The 17,415-nt window shown below is 37.9% G+C and overlaps 1 protein-coding gene across 2 annotated transcripts; it reads right to left on the reverse strand.

Annotated features, from left to right (window-relative positions):
- Positions 1 to 1,699: 1,699 nt before the first annotated feature.
- Positions 1,700 to 5,041, reverse strand: LOC103719401. Of its 2 annotated transcripts, XM_039131237.1 has the most exons (5): positions 4,745 to 5,041; positions 4,488 to 4,655; positions 4,127 to 4,350; positions 3,197 to 4,055; positions 1,700 to 2,480 (listed from the first exon to the last, which is right to left on the reverse strand). In XM_039131237.1, the coding sequence occupies exons 3-5, from the start codon at positions 4,130 to 4,132 to the stop codon at positions 2,098 to 2,100; spliced, it is 1,248 nt and encodes a 415-aa protein (XP_038987165.1). In that variant the 5' UTR covers positions 4,133 to 4,350; positions 4,488 to 4,655; positions 4,745 to 5,041; the 3' UTR covers positions 1,700 to 2,097. The 2 variants fall into 2 exon arrangements, with proteins under 2 accessions (XP_038987165.1, XP_038987164.1); XM_039131236.1 differs by having other exon boundaries at positions 1,701 to 2,480; positions 3,197 to 4,350; positions 4,745 to 5,040.
- Between the last annotated feature and the right edge of the window lie 12,374 nt (positions 5,042 to 17,415).

Below are 17,415 nucleotides of genomic sequence, written 5' to 3' on the forward strand. Positions count from 1 at the left end.
CATCGCCGGCTCCATCTCCACTTTTCTTTTCTCTACTACTTTCTCGATTGTTTATCTACCCTACATCGAGCTCTTTCCTATCCTTCCTTGATCACGTCGCCAACCCCATCACCTCTCCCTCGTCGCCAGCCTTGTTGCAAAAAAAGAGAGGAAAGAGCCAATCAAACATGTTTTCTGTTATTAAAAAATTAAAAAAATAGAAGTACATATTTCTATTTTTTTTAAAAAAAATTTGACAATGATACCAAATGTAGTCTGTTGGTTGCTCTAAAGCAATTAAATGTGGTGGACGCTAATGAATGTAACTTGGGTTAGACTTAACTCGGCTGCAACCGATTCAATTTATTTTTTGGGTTAGATCAGATCTAAACTCAAATAGAATCCCAATCCAAGTCTAACTCAAACCCAATCCATATCATAAATAAATAAAAATATGCATAAAATAAATGAATGGACTTTGGTTTGAAACAAATGGTCGGCAAACAAGTTCAATTCAAGTAGTTTGTCATGGGCCGGGCCAAAACAGCATGTCCCTTGTGAGATCAGTTGGGTTGGGCTTAATACTGCAATATCTGCTTGTTGGGCATCTCTAATTCTCCGACCTGCTTTGTCGCCTGCTCGGTGAGCTAAATCTCGAGGACTCATTTGGCTCATGGAAGTATAGTTAATGAAGAAAAATTTCTTGTTTGGTTGGAGTTTTCAAAAAAAAAGAATGGAAAAGTAGCATTTCCATAAAAATAATATTCTCATGCATGTTGCATGAGAAAGAAAAGTCTATAAGAAATATGAAAAGGCTTCTCTCCCGCCGAATTTTTTTTTTCGCGAACCAAACAAATCATGCGCAGTTTCTCTCTCCAATATCTACCATAAAGTTTGCATCAATCACCAAGTAGCAACTTTAATTTTAATGGCCATGACTAATATTGTTTTGGGTCACTTACAACAGATGATTATTTGAGCGAACATTTAGGGATGTTATTAGTTGGTTGTTTTCACGCAAGCAACGGCCTAGGAACAGCAAAATGCGTGATGATGGCCATAAGCTCTACAGTTACACCCATTCTTTAGTGGTTACTGTATATATCTATGTCGTAATAAAGAAGCTGTAAGTTACGTAAATTTTGTTACGGTGGCCCTTACTGAAATCATGACCTAGAATAAAACGGCTCAAGCTGCCAATAGCTGCATATTAGAGTTGGTCAGTGCAGTGCCCTCTACCCCATATAACTTCGAAAGAAGAAAAGACATTTAAGACCAAAGTTCGTTATTTTGGTACCGAATTTCATAATAATACCATTCAATCGTAGTGTCGATATATTCAGTGTAAGAGCCGGTTTGGTTTACTGAGTATCAATATACTTTCTATTTAGTATTATGGTATGATTGGTATGCATCGGTATAGCGGTGGATGTGGTCTGCCGTGTGATGAAGAGTAGGCGTGGTTTTTGACTGTGGATTTCCAATGACAATGCGAGCCTTTGCTCTCTCTATCTCTCACACACGCCAAAAGAAGAAAACCAGAGTTCTCTATTTTGAATTGACGAAGGCCTAGACTTAGCCCAAGTACAACGCAGTTGCTTGGTCTTGGTCTCCTGGGCTTGAAACTACGTTCGGACAAAAGTACTGCAAAATATCTTGCCCTCTTATCCTCGGGACTCAAAGATAGGATAGGTTGCTATTTTGCTAAGAGGGGTTGCGTCACATCCTGGGTCGACCTTTTCCCAAGCCCACCAACCGCCTGCTGTACCCTTTCACAAGTTGGTAGCTCCCCAAGTTTAAGTAGACGAAGGACATACTGCGTCCACCAAAACTAACTTCTTCTCACTTGCCATGCCGTGATTCTATCAACCTCATATATAATATATGTTACTAACTTGAGTCAGAGCTCAGGTGGGCTCTTCAAAATTTCCAGGGACCCAAGGATGTCACACTTTATAAAGGAGCAAAATGTGCATAACGAAACAAACTACAAACACACGGAGACACAGATCAAAACTTCGGCGCAGAAACAATGCGAGAGATCCGGGTCTTCCCACAGACCAGAAAATTCTAATTTCAGAAACCATCTCAACCACAGCAAGCACCTCTGGTTTCAGGCTACCAGATCCCTTCTTTTTGAGTGAAGGAAAAGAAAAGTGGCACATGAGATACATAGAGATAAAGAAAGACGACTGCAACTTGGCAATCCATATCCCCAAACACCCGAAGTTTGTTACAACAAGATCTATTTTTTTTCTCTCTGAATGACATAAGAAGTTGGTTAATTTCATGGCTAAGGTGAGGTGAGAGAGACCCGGGAGGGGCAGAGGGGACTGCTAGTGGCATGGCTCTTCTTCTTTTTTTTTTTTTAAAAATCTCCACCATGTGGTAACCAATATGGTTGGTGGTCTTCTCAAGGGCACGCTTGGCTCGAATCAAGGGGACAGTGCCCTCCGCCCGAAGGGAATGTCTCTGGCCATGGGCGGTTCGATGTGCCACCACTTAATGAAAAGAAAGCACTAAGATTAGGGTGCAAAACCCAAGAAAAATGAGACTCGCATGAGAGATATTTTTGAGATGGTGATTACTTCCAAGCTCTCAAGCCTTGGGCTCCTAATCATAGGAGTCATGATTCCTTTAACTTTTATATATGTGTAAGAAAGCTTTTGTAATTTTGGTAATGGAGTCCAGGAGATAAGAATTCGAGGGCATTGCCATGTTCTCTTAAACACTTAAAGGAAGTAATCATGATAACCATGATATGGGTGTTCGGGTTTAGGGTTTGCATGGGAAAGGCCTCTTCAAAAGAAAAGGCCAGGGTCTTTAAATGGGGGCTTAAAGTAAATGATGAAGAGAATGATAATGGGATTGGACCAAGGTTGCTTTATGGCCGGAGTAAAAAGGTGGCTTAGGATAAAAAGGAGGAACAACACTACCATATCATCGAAAAGGTGAACCTTCTAAATCATTTTCGCTTTTGGAAATAGGATTTTGGTTCGGAAAAAGTATGTGACCGAGTGAAGGAAAAGGAACATCCCTGAACCGCAAGCCAGTGATGCTGAGAATGATTCGAATTCTGGGTTCTTCCGGACTAGTTTTCCTTAACCTTTTTGGTTAGGGTTTTGGGTGGGGGAAAAGAGTGCATGGAAAAAAGTTTGGTTGAAAGGTGTTGGAAAGGGGAGTGTGGCACTGCTCATGGTGTCATCAAATATATTACCTTGGGTTTCCAAGACCTTTACTTGAGACTTGAGGAACTTGAGATAGTTGGCAGCCTCATCAAGCATTGAAGCGGTGTCCATCTTGCTCCCCCCAGGGACTAGACTTTGCAGCACCCTTAGCCTCTCGCTGATCCTCTCTCTTCTGAGCCTGGCTGCCACAGTCTGGGGGTCACTGGAGATCCTCACATTCTTTCTCTTTGGCTTCTCTACTGCCTCCTCCACTTCAAGGTTCACTGGCCTTAGAGCTGCAGCTCTATAAATCATCTCTTTCACTTGTGCTATCGCCTCGGTGTCAGGCTCGTAGCCACTCTCATGACCGAAGTTGATGCTTGAAGACCCCAAATGCTTCTTCTCTGATCTCGATTTCTTTGGCCTGGGACCATCCCCGAAGCTAATCTCAATGCCTGCTTCCTCCAATTCTCTCTTGGGGATGGGCTTACCTTTGGCTTGTTCAGCATGGGTTTGGTCTGGGTTTGAGAAGCCTGGCTGAGCATGGTGTGGGTTTGAGGAAGCTTGTGAGACTGAGGCCACCTCGCCCCGGTGGTGATCAAAAGAGCCATGGTTTTCAGACTCACCTGAAGAGATATTGCCACTGTAGCCCAAATTATGAATGTTTAATTCACTGCTCGAAAAGATTGCTGAGATGCCGCTTTCGTCGTTTGTAAGGTCGCTCAGGAGTCGTAATTCCGCGGATGAGCCAATAGTTTCAGTAAGACTATCGAATGGATCGACAGCCTTGGAGCTGATGATGGGAGGAAGAGAACATAGCCGAGAAGAAGGTAAAGCATCTCCCCAAGTGGCACCAACTCTTGATTTCTCAAGAACAGAATCAGCTACCAACCTTGTCACTTGTTGGCACTGCAAGAATTCCAGATCCAGATTATTGTTTATCGAGTCCAAAGCAGGAGCCAACATTTCCACCATCTCACCTCCATCAAGATTTGAACTCATTTCGCTAGCCTGAATCCCTTGGAGCTCTAAACCTGAAGTGAAGAAAGCTTGATCTTTATTGCTGTAATCTTCATTGGATTCTGAAAAAGCGTCATACTGCAGGTTGCTCCATAAACACGATGGAATTGAAGCGATATCTTGTCTGGTGGTTGTTAAATTATTCCAACTCGAGCTATCCATTGCCGAGTTAGTTCCTTTATGCCTGAAATAACAATATGATTATGGGCACAGTTTTAATCAAAAGCACGTGCTATCAGAAAGCATAAACGCCTTGTTTATATCTAACATGCAATTTGATGGAAAAGAAAAATTATTCCATTTAGCAGTCACGATTCGTACCTTGTGCAGATCGAAGCTCAAAATAGACCGACTGTCGTCTTTTGACGGAGGAATTTTGATCTCCCAACCTGTCTCACAAGCTCGGAGAGATCTACCGGTAGCTGAATTCCATCGGTGTTTGCTTACATGAGTTTTAGCAACGGAAAACTACAATAGTACGCGCCAAAACTACAAGGCCACAGAGATAATTAACCAAAGAACAAGAAGGAATTAAGAGGCTAAAGAAGGAGAATATATAAATATGCGTGCTTCTCTACCTTTGAGTTTCCATGGAGAAGGTGATGCTTTCTGTTCTATGGGCTGTTGCTAGAATGCGAGCTTATAAAGAGGAGCGAAGCAGAGTGGATCCTTACTTATAGTTGTACATGGACTCTTTTAATTATTTAAATGCTTTGCTGTGTTTGGATTTTTTTAAAAAGATGGGAGGCTTTTGGGAGCCAGTCCATTTGATGGGGGAGATGGGCAGCATATGAGACTTCTGAAGAATGAATTAAAAACTTTAAGCTGGGAAAAGCTCTGCACCTCCTTTGGCTGCTTGTGCTTATTCCATGCGCCCTGCGCGCCAACTTTCACTAGGCTGCAGTGAGAAAAGAGCAGCGAGAGGTTGAGCACCACTCTTGACATAATTAGTGGAGAGTTTATAGAATGATTGGGTCTAAAACTTAACAACCTAAAATTTTGAGTTAAATTAGGTTCCAACTTATATAGCAAGAGATTCTCTTGGATAGATTCAAACTCTCTCTTGTTCTCCTTAAGAAATAGTATCATAGCCAACAACCAACAATTTTGGGGAAACTCTCGAAGTTGTAAAGATCCAAAATTGGCAGCTCTTATGAAAAGCTCTTACTGCACACAGTTTGCCGGCCGTATGTTCATCGCATGATTACAGCTCGCCATCATGGACTGCAATGGCAACTGATCGCGTGGAAGTCAAATTAGCTATTCTTTCAAAGTGCCATTCCTACTCTTTAATCTTTGCCTTTCCCCTTCTCTTCAATATTAAGAGAGAGAAGTTTGAATCATACAGGAGTCAACTAATGCCGACTTGATCTATGTATAAAGCGTCCGTTGACCCACTTCTTCTGGCTCGGTTGTCAATTTTTGCAACTTTGCTCCATTATCTTTCAACCAAATCGATCTTCTCGTCCATACCGTCATAAAAGAAATGAATAGGTTTAGTTTCCATTGGGATCTTCTAGATTTATTACACCGAACAATGTTTTTAACACCACAACAAAGCAAATTAAAGGAAGATATTTTTGAAATTTCAGCAAAGCTGACAACCACCTTCTTAGTCATTTTTTTCTTTGTTTATTTTTCGCAGGGTAAAAAGCTCGCTAGTGGTGTGATATTTCGTTCAATTTAATTTGTTAAGCGATTCAATTCACTAATTCATCAAACGAAAGCTTTGCAATACAAGCATAAATTGATTGGATAAAACTATTTGACAAAAACGGTTAATAATTTTACTCAAACTTCTCCAATTTTTTTCCTTCTCTGTATTACTCGATTAAAATATCTTAATAGAGTAAATTACATAATATCTTAGTGCTTATCATTTTACCAACCAATTCAAGTTCATGTATCTCTAAAAAAAAACCCTGAAGCCCCTTGATGTGATCTCACTAGTATATTATCGACCTTGTCTTTCAAAACACCACGGTAACTATATGTATATATATTATATAAAGTAAATTACAAAAACTTCTCTAACAAAATTACCTTTATAACAAAATAAAGCTTCTTTTTCACTTTTCTAACTCTCCGATCCTGAAGACTTCTGTTTTTAAGAGTTTTCTGCTATTTGAGATTGAATGGTTAGAGTTTCTTTCTATTTTTTTGGGATAAAAATAAAACTTAAGGAGATAAGTATAGGTTTTTCAAATATTGGATGTAAATATATTTTATCCTTAATCTCAATTTTTTTTGTAGTTCCTCCATTACTTAGGAGTAATTTTGACTTTTCACATGAGCCAAACAAATTCAAATTTAATAGGATGTAAGTATAGATTTTACAATCTATTAGGTATAAATATAACAAATATGAATCTAAAAAAAAGTGTGTATATATATATATATATATATATATATATATATATATATATATATATATATATATATATATATATATATATATATATATATATATATATATATATGATAAAGATTAAGAAGGAAGTTGAGAAAGTATCCAACTTGGAATCTTGGGACCACCTACCCTTATTCCCCTCTGGGCCTTACCCTCAACAGCTGCGTATTTAGATGGATGAGTTATTTCTGTTCCTTATACTCTGGGTTGGCGTCAGATCCGAGTCGAGTTGTTATTGGTGGACCGATCCTTATTTGGGTTAGTGGTCCCGGACCGACCATGATTTCTCCAAACGCACGGGATGAGCTCGTGGGCTTGACATCGCTATGGAGAACATGGCGCGGACCGATTGGTGGAGGGCCGAGTTGGACCTCTTGATCGCACATGGGGGATCAAAGAGGTAGGGCTGGACTTAGATTCCATTGGTGGGGGGCCAAGCTGGACCTCTTGATAGCGCATGGGGGATCAAAAGAGGTAGGGCTGGATTTAGGACCATGAAGTATTAAACTATATGAAACAATAATATTTAGGTGGAGAAGAATGAAATCAGTCTGACTACGGTCACAAAAAAAAGGAGAAAGTAAATCAGATATTTTGAAAAAAATAAGAAGATTTTCTTAAAAAAAATTCAAAGTGACTGTATTTTATAGCTTTTAGCTTGCATATATTCCTCTTTCCTGTATCTTATTTCTTTTATGATGCTATTAACGTTAGGATGATGTGATTGTTGGAGTCAAGAATCTGCCGGCACAAGCGGTCCGGTTATTCCGCTGGTGGCCTTTGGCAAATTGCTTGGTTGCGTGTCCTTCGGGGGGCTGCTGTATTGCTTTTAGCTGCATTTATCTGTCATGCAGCAATCATCGTGTGCTGTGATCCAAATCGTGTCATGTCCGGAAATCTATCTTGTAATTATGATTTGTCCTGTAGACAGACGAGGAGGGCGGTAAGGTAGGGGACCTCCCTACGAAGTGGAAAGAAGCGAGCACCAATAGCAATTCGTAGATAAATAATGGTCATTGCCAAAGAACCAAAAGGAAAATCCCAGCAATGTGATGCGAGTTGTTTTATGCAAACTTTCCAACTGGTTGATGTTCCACAACCATGATTGAATCAGTTCACAAATGTATTTCCAATAGGCCAGTAGTTGACAAGCAACATGTACTCCCCAATAAATTTCACCCCCAAGGTGGGGTCGAAAAGCATCCGCTCTTAATGTTGACGTCCCAGTAAACTCCCCGTCCAAGGGGGAGCCTTGGCTCGTCTGGTTCTGAAAAAATAAAAATAAAAAAATAATTAATAAAAAAACAAAAATATATATTTTTATTTAATTATTTTTTTAACAAAAATAAAAAATAAGTATTTTTAGGAAAATAAAAATAAAAAACTACTTTTTCATCGGTTAGAAATTAAAATTTGTTTTCTCCAAAAATATTTTTAAACTATCAAAATCTATAAATAGATTCTTTTTCTTTATTAATAATATAATAAATATTTTTTATATTTTTTTAGAAATTAGATGCTCAACTAAATATAGACCACTTTATAATATGTTTATTTTTTCATGATCGGCCGATCAAATATGCCAAAGTTGGTTTTTCAAATATTATACTTTCAAGAATCATTTTTCTAAAAAAAATATTTTATTATTATTATTATTATTTTCATCAAACCAAATAAGTTCTAAAAGGATGGCCGTTCAACGATGAAGAGTGCTTCAGCGCTGATGCAGCGTACAGGCTTTGCATATTATTTTTATCATTTTTTTTTTCCGGGATTGATTATCCTAGTCTCTCGAGATTGCACGGTCTCAACTTATTACTGCTAGCAAATGGCTGTGACAGCTCCGTGAAACCACCTGATGGTCCGATCTCTCTTCCGTCCCCCTTCCTCTTCCCGGTTATTTACGGTAGTGTGGCAGTGAGGCCAGAGAGAGAGAGAGAGAGAGAGAGAGAGAGAGAGAGAGAGAGTGTGAGAGCGCCCTGCAGCGGACCGCCTTATCCCCATCGCTATCACACGCTGCCGTAGCTTTCGCCCGGTCAATTGAAAGCTCGTCCGTTCATGCATCGTCCTCCCTCTAAACCCTCTGTACCATTTTGTCACATTCATTGGCTGCATGGCCTTGACCCAGCAAACATCCCCATCCAGCCTGAATTGATCCGCCAACCTCCTCGAAGCACCATCTACGTCGCTTGCATCGATTCATCCCCAACATTATGATTGGATCCGCCAACCAACATGATGCAGCCTCTTGACGAAAGCTTATATGCCTCGATCCCCACACTCTTGAGCACAGGCGTACAGACACGTTATTCCACTGCTTCATAGGAAAAATAGTCCAGATGAACTAGCATCTTATTAATTTCGCGTCTTCATTACCATTCCTTCAACAAAAAAAATTGTATGACCCTTTGGTGACTTTCTGATCGCAGGTTTCATTTGAAGACCCAATGCTATTTTTTTTTTTCGCGCCATTCAGATTGTGCCAAATCCGCTGTTGCACAAAAATTAAAAAGGAGAATAGTAAACATACCTTCCTTGCCTTGTATGATAGCTCGAAACGACCCAAATGTAGATAGAAAAGCGCAGCCATGCGGTCGACAAGAGACGCATCCAATCAGTGAGGAGATTTGGGCCCATTCAATACACTGTCGCAGACGGGCGCGGGCAGAACAGAATCAATTGCATGCCTGTGGACCTAGCATGCATTTGGGGGACCCATATAAGATCACGGTGATGATTTAAGATCATTGGTTGTCAGTAATCTAAAGATCATCATGTTTGGTATATCATGATGTTCCAATAATTAAGGATCCTAAGTATCCATAAATTATCTATTTGGTATGCTATTGAAATCCAGAATCACTAGCCATATAATATCAAAAATGCTACTGATACATGACAGAAGGATTTTTTTATGTATTCTTATGATACACCACCATCGCATTAAATAAGATGACAAGAGCAATGCTATGTACGCCTAGAAGTGAAATATGGAAATACCTCACCGGGGTACCCAAGAACCTATTAAATATGTATCAACCATTGCATGAAAATTATGTGCTTTAGGATGAGGATGGCAAATGAGAAAGCTGAAGCTGAGAAGACTACTGCAAATCAAGCGGGCTGAAGGTGATGCAGAATCCAAGTACTCAACAGTGCTGGCTGGGCATAGTTTATAAAAATTGGTAGCATATAATTAGTTCCATAATTTTCCTCAAAAGTATGCCCTATTAATTTAGTAATTCAATGATTGTTCTGGATGTATCACAAGCTAACAACTACAAAAAAATTGATTTCTAACGCTTTAAAAAAATGATGCAAGTAGACTCAGAGTTAAATGACCAACAGAAAATGAAACTAACCCAAACTTCACCATTAACCATTGACTCCAGCTCAAGACCGGCAAGACTACAAGGACACAAATAATGCGTCTCATTCTTTTTTGCCATCTTATGGACATTGTGACAATCCTTCGATCACCAATTTTCTCCATAACATTGATCCCTCTCACAACCTAGAACAAGATTTCTATAACTATGGATCTCCTACCACATTTCCTCTTCAGATAAAAAAAACACTTGAGGACAGCAATTCCATCAAAAATGGGAACAAACATACCTCATAAGAAATGCGATTCCTAATGAGATAAAAAACCTCTAGAACAAAATCCTTTTCACCCAAGTAATAATAGATCAAAAATAACATAAGCACCAAATCTGAGTATACTCGATGAAAGGAGATGATGCTTCTTTTTCCTCTTCCTCGATCTTACCGCTGCCAAAATAGGAGACGATTGCAGATCTTCCTCTCTTCTTCCTCAGTCCCTCATCTTCCTAATTGACGAAGAGGACAATAAAAGGAAGGATGCATAGAGACTCCCCTCCCGCATTCATATGGAGATTGGATGATCTTGGAGATCCACCCTCAAGAACAAATTTCTCATCACCAAGTTAAGCGGTAATTTAAGATATGGAAATGATCTAAGATCACCACCACATAGGATTATTAAAGTACAACCAAATACAATAGTCTCACCACCTCATCTATATCTCATTTTTTTTTTCTTGCGACATGATTCAAGACTGGACCATCCACCATGGTAATCCAGCCAAGTTAATTATTATCAGGATAAGCATATACAACGGACTAAACTAAAAGATTCCATACGCTTCGGTCTTCTGATAAAACTAACAGATTGTGTTGTCTATTGCTCCAGCGGCATCCATTGGTTGCACATGAAACCCGCTGGCATGCAATCAATAGGAATAGTTTTCAAGAAATAATTAATGATTGTATAAAAGCTAGAATGCATTGTTTGATTGGATGTGGTATGAGAAGACTCACGCCAACAGACTTGAGTACCAAGGGTAAGCCTGAAGGTTTTGGAAATCATATTGGATGTTCTCAATAAAGAAGAAGCTCATGGTGAGCTTTCAACAAATTTCTCTGCATCATACCCTGTACAAACTCCATTTACTCTTTAGCTGCATTATACGTGCCCGGTATGAGAAAAGGTCCAATAAAGCAACATTTCCTGAATATTTCATAACATGCATACTCATATTTGTCTAGATCGGAGAGCTTCTAATCAGTAAAATTCAAACATGACCTCGTAATGGTTCTGCTGCACTTATTAAAGGTATTTCTTGGCATGAACAATGCAACAATGAGATTTCTATGTGCACCTGCACATTCTAAAGGCCGAAAAATTAACCATATGCTCAGCATTTTTCATGGGATTGATATAATAAATCATTGTACCTGTAATAATATGATTTTAAAACAAGCAACATTGCCACTGGCTATAAAAGGCAAGAGGTGAGATTAGGCTGTAATTGGATCTTGGAAAAATAAAAGACCAGGACAATGAACAAGGAGAAGCAGGAATGCCCAAGGAGATCTCCTACATGATTTGGGAACAAGACAATGATGTCAGAAAAGAATTATGGCGGTAACTTAGATCCATGCCAGCCTGAACTTTTTTTTATAGATTCCTGGTGATAAAAAATGCCCAGTACCAATATGATAATTCAAATAAAATAGCTCAAACAAAGAGTTTTATGTCTTGCATTCGGAATCAACTGCTAACAAGAACAAGAACAATAACACTTGGTAGAACTGATACATATTAATAACATGGTCATCACATGGAAAGTTCAATATTTATAATAGAAAAGTTTATCGTCATTTTGTCAGTATTTCAGAGAGTCAGAGGTTACAAAGTTGGAATACATATCATAAATAATGGTCACAAGGGAAACTAAAAATTCGTCATAGCAGTCATGTTGGTAAAGTTAGAAAATGCTTTTGTGATGTTTTGCAGTTTTTGAAACTTGGGACTCAGGGAGCGTTCTTGCAAGTCATGATATTCTACAGTTATTTATTACCAAGGCGTTTTACCATTATTTTAGGTTGGTGCCCCCTAGAGAGCCAAACAGCCCCATTGAGATACTAATGCAACCAAACTTACCTTATCAGGAGGACACTTAGCAGCACCAGTAAGAGTCTTTCCACCAAGATTTGTCGTACCGATTGAAACCATACCATACCAGGCATATCGTACCGCACTAATATTAAATCGATACACTGTACCATACCGATACTTGATATACCGAACCTTACCATATTGTATCGCATACCAATACTATAATGGGATGGTACCAATACGAAGTCCGGTACCGATTCGGTGAATTTTGCTCTGCACCGCAATAAACAAAACAAAATGAACCATCCAACTCAGAAAGGATAAAAGAACATAAATAATAACACTAGTACAAAATGGATATAGATGGCTCTTTAAACACATTACATGCATAACCAGCTTATTTGCAAGATTCTTTTATTAATCGAATTGAAGCTTCCTTTTCCCAATAACTCATCCCATTTTCCCAGGAGGAACATTTAGCACAAAAAGTATCTCTTCTTCAAGGACACAACCTTGCTTGGATATCTGGATGTCAAAACATCAAAGAAGCCAAATGATTGTGGCACTTCAATATATGAAAAAATTCAAACAATTATGCTACTTCGATATTGACAAATCCTCCTTGTCCGATAAAGTTTGAAATAAACTTCTGTTTAGTTTCATTATTTTTGAATTGCTTATTGCTTTCACTTGAACAACCTAACTCATATTTTGCAATTGAAAATGGCTTGCCAGGTCCCTCAATGGTTAGACTTAGACTTATCCTCTACATACCAAGTTTCCTGGCCCTACACTTGCCAATGCAAACTGTTGTTGGGTTAAACCTATGCTTGCTCTGACCCATGTCTCCAGTTAACCTCTAGAAGGTAGGGCTAGAAACGAGCTGGGCTAGGCCGGGCCACACCTCTAGCCAAGCCCGGCCCGAAATTTTTTTCAGGCTTCGAGCTAGGCTTAGGCTAAAAATATTTGGAAAACTCCGAACCGAACCTAATTGGGCCAGCCTGAATTACAAGTTTGAGCCAAAAACTGGGCTGACCCGAACCCCCAAAAAAATCTTTTGAATGACACCCAAAATAGATTAGTCATAATTCAATATCCAGCTATCAAATTAAAGCTAATATAAAACAAATGAAACATCCAACCAATCAAACATACTATAAAGCCTACCAGCCCACTAGCCTAATGAAACCCATTGGAGACTTTGAGTACTGAATAGACCCATTTTGAAACGAGCCTAAATGATTGAACCGGTATAGATTCGGGCCTGAATTTGGGCTTGAGCTTGGGTCAGGCCAATGATTTACCTGAGCCCAACCCGAAAAATAAACGGGCTTTATAATTAAACCCGAACCCAGCCCAAAATTTTTCAGGCCTAGCCCATAGCCCGACCCGATAGACTTCGAGCCAGCCCAAGCCCATTTCTAGCGCTACTAGAAGGTGCCCCATCAAGTGGACATCATTAAACTGCACAATTTACTATGATATAACCATAAAAGCTTTTCACGCAAATGTTAGATTCTTGACATCAAAATCAACTAAACATTAACTTTAGTTAATCTCATGGCATTGTCCTGCATCTCTAAGTTCACTCCAACTAATCCGGTATGGGGTCATATTTGATGTATGAACATCCCTGTTTATAATTTAAATATAGAATATCTTTAACTTCCCAAGTGAAAATTTACATAATTAATGAGTTTTCTGAGTTATTCATGCTAGCATCTTGATTAAGATAAACATCAGGTTTATATTTCTTTTATTTTTTTTTTACAAATATGTACCACGTAATTTAATGGGCATCATAGATTGCACGCACCCAAGGTACAATACAGGTATATTCCTAACTAATTACTAAATCAAATTCTGATACCAACTCCCCTGTAAATGTCTACTGCAGGAATGTTTTCAGGCAACAAGATTCAGATCTTCCTAGTGATATTAAACCAAAATAAGTGCTAAAATGACATTAAATTTCTGCAGTATATAAATTTATAAAAAAATAAAAAGAAAAATCTTGTCACAAACAGGAATCAGGATTAAGATGAACATGAGGCAGTTGGAATCTCTAGTATGATATCTTTTGCCACCATGAAGTTTGAATTGGATTTCCTTAATATATATTAGATTGATTGAAACATTTTCATTCAATAAATTCGCTCACCACAGAATTAAAAGTTAAGACAGTTGCACTTAGGAATTTACTCATCCAAAGAAAGCTAGAAGTTTCGTGTAATCCCTAATGAAAGGCTTCCCTGAAGTTGGGGCAGCCATAAGAGACTTGGTTAACAGGGTGTTGTTATTTCTGCACACCCTGTGAACAACACTTCAGAGCTATAGATATGAACGACAATCTTACCTTTCAATTGGCGCATGTACATATGGACCTTCAATATATAAATTATCTGATAGAAAGACAAATTACATTTAAATAGCAGCACATGATATTAAATTTGCATGGCATTACCGGTGCATGGAAGAGAAAATTTTATCACACTTTACTTTTCCATAATAAAAACATAGCCATAAGTCTTTAAGCATTTAATTATCTATATATGGTTAGTTATACGGAGTCGCCACTAGTGCCTGCCTGTTGGATTTGCTTCTCATAAATTGCCAAGACTTTTTATTATTTATTCAATATATTTTGATGCATGAAATATTTTCTCTTTATATTTATTTATTGTTTTACGCATTTGTCTTTATAGTGATAAACTATTACCTTTTCACCTTATCAAATGTATTATCTATTTGGTTTTAAGCCTGTCCATTGTTATAGCTATGCTTAGTAAGGAGGAGGGGAAAAATTATAGAGCCACATAACTTTAATTTCTTGTGTATCGGTTGTTCTTGAAGAAACTTTCAAATGGATGCAGGGTACAATGGCTAGACTACTCAGAGTCCTCTATTTGCGAGATTCCTTTAAAACACTTAATGTCTTTGCTTCATCTATTTAGACTGTTTTGTTATTTAACTCTGATTTGGCAAGGACTCCCTCCTTAATCCAAATTTATTTGCACAAAGATGACATGGTGGCTTACATCCAATCTACCTGCCAAGAACCAACTTTCATCCATGGCGTCTGAAGAGTTTTGACTCAAAAGGGTTTATTCTTATGATTTCTGATGGGAGTTGATTATAGGAAGGAAATATGTTTTGAGGGTGATATAGTGTGAGGTGGTGTACATATATGCTACAATTTTGTTTCAATTTTTCATTAGAAGCAAAGTTGAGATTATTTGACAAAGAATTGAAGTTTATGGTTTTTGTACAGACATAGTAAAGCTATGTCTCAAACCAATTTACTAGCATAGGTTTAAAATTATTTTAATTTATGAACAATTATAAATTTTGGTTGGAATAGTTACATTCTAAACATGCATTTGCATGGAAATATTCCCTAGCATTTCTAAGAAAAAAGAACTTCAAATGCTCATAAATGCTAATCAAGAAAAAAGAAATATATGTCCAGTGACTAAAGTAACACATTATAATCTGAAAGGAAGCCACCTGCATGGTATAAAGAAAATGATTAGGAGTTAGTGCTAAAGTAAGGAAACATGTACTTAACAGCCACAGGATAAGTCAACAAAACCACATAACTACACCTGGACACGAAAAAATAAGAAAACACTGAAATGAAAAGGCAATAAATATTAGTACAATCAGAAGAAATGAACTGCAGACAAATCATAGAGGTTATGCAACTAAAATATTAGTGTAGCATTTCAATAATATGCAAGCCATGACATCTCAATAATATGTGAACTACAAGCTCCAACAATATATATATATATATGGAACCACTTCATGCATCTGATTGTAGTAAGAATTGCAGAAATAACTTCCTTCTAGCAAGTTTAGTGATCACTTCAAAATCTTAAAAGAGATGGTTAGCAAGATCATTCATTCCCAATGACAATGACATCACTCGCTCCATATTTATGAAAACATGGTTGTATCCTTCACCATTGAATTTGACAATAACATGTGTTTTTAAATAATTGAATTCTGATAATTTCTCTCAACATAATTAAATTGCATCACATAAACAGGTTTTTATCTTCATATTGATTAAGGAGAAAAGGTGAGAGACATTTAAAAGTGTGATTTCTTGTTTAAGCATCGAAAACAATAGTTGAGTTAGGCCTTACAGCAAGTTGCTTTTAACAAAGTTACCAGTATAAAGAGACATTGCAAGCAAAAAGAGAATCGGAAAGGCCATAACTTTGAAATCCAAGAGAGCATGGACATAGGAGATCTTTATCATGTAACTGCCATTATAAGCTTTATGTTCAACCAAAGCAGCCGTCAACTTTTTCCAGTATGTCTACATTTCCATGGTTAAGTCAGAGCATATGGGTCTGTGTTTGCAAGATTGTACATTATCAACAAAGAAACCAGCTAAAAATAATTAGTGTTGACCAAAAATAGAGGGAATCATAGGTAATTGGTAGTTGTTTTTAACATGGAAATAAGCTCAATATCATAATCTTTTAAAAAATGTCATTTCACACTTGTTGATCTATGATCTAATTCTAACACATTGGGTAGTTAATGTTTTTGGAACAATATTTGAGAAAACCAAGAAAAAGTACAATTAAAGAGTAGAGTTTGAATTTTCTCTGTAAATTAAATTGCTTATTTATTAAAAATAATAATTAGAAAAACACAGCATATCCACCTTGCGGCAACTCCAGTACACATAAAAAGGCAAGAATGACCAGTAATATGGCATTAAAAACATAAGAACCATCATAGTAACCCAGAGCAAACAAGAACTCAACAAACAACAGAACTCACAAGCAAAAGGCCAATAAAGATAAAAGATACACCACACAGGACATCTCAAGCAAAAAGGTAATTCTTTCCAAATGGAAATGACTGCTTTCTTTAGTCCAAAAACCCACTGGTGAGATCTACCGTTTGGTAACTTCAACGACAACTGAGAAGAAAAAACAACCAATAACGTGGCATTAAAATCATAAGAATTGCCAAATTTCCACATCAGCATATAGACAGCAGCCATAAATCGAGAATCACAACAAGATCCAGATGCAAAAGCTTCGTAAAGGCAGGCGAGCGATCAAAACCTTCGCCCAACCTCAAAGAAACAGCCAATAAATCCAAGAATCAGATGCAAAACCCAAAAATAGGCAAGACCCAACAAGAAAAGGGCATCAAAGCGATCCAAGCCAGAGATATCAGATGATTGCAGCAATGATTACAGCAAAACGCACATCAAAAACCTTTGTTGCCGCTAGAATCCGAGAAGGTCAGGAACGTCGGTCTACGCCGAGGTCGGGTTGGGAAATATTCACCATATCAACCTCCATGAAAACTTATGTGCAATCAAATCCACCAAAACCTCCAATAAACGACTATAAGGTCCAAGAATCAAAACGCAAACCCCGAGA

The sequence above is a fragment of the Phoenix dactylifera genome, chromosome 11, assembly GCF_009389715.1.
Source record: "Phoenix dactylifera cultivar Barhee BC4 chromosome 11, palm_55x_up_171113_PBpolish2nd_filt_p, whole genome shotgun sequence".
Taxonomy (NCBI): domain Eukaryota; kingdom Viridiplantae; phylum Streptophyta; class Magnoliopsida; order Arecales; family Arecaceae; genus Phoenix; species Phoenix dactylifera.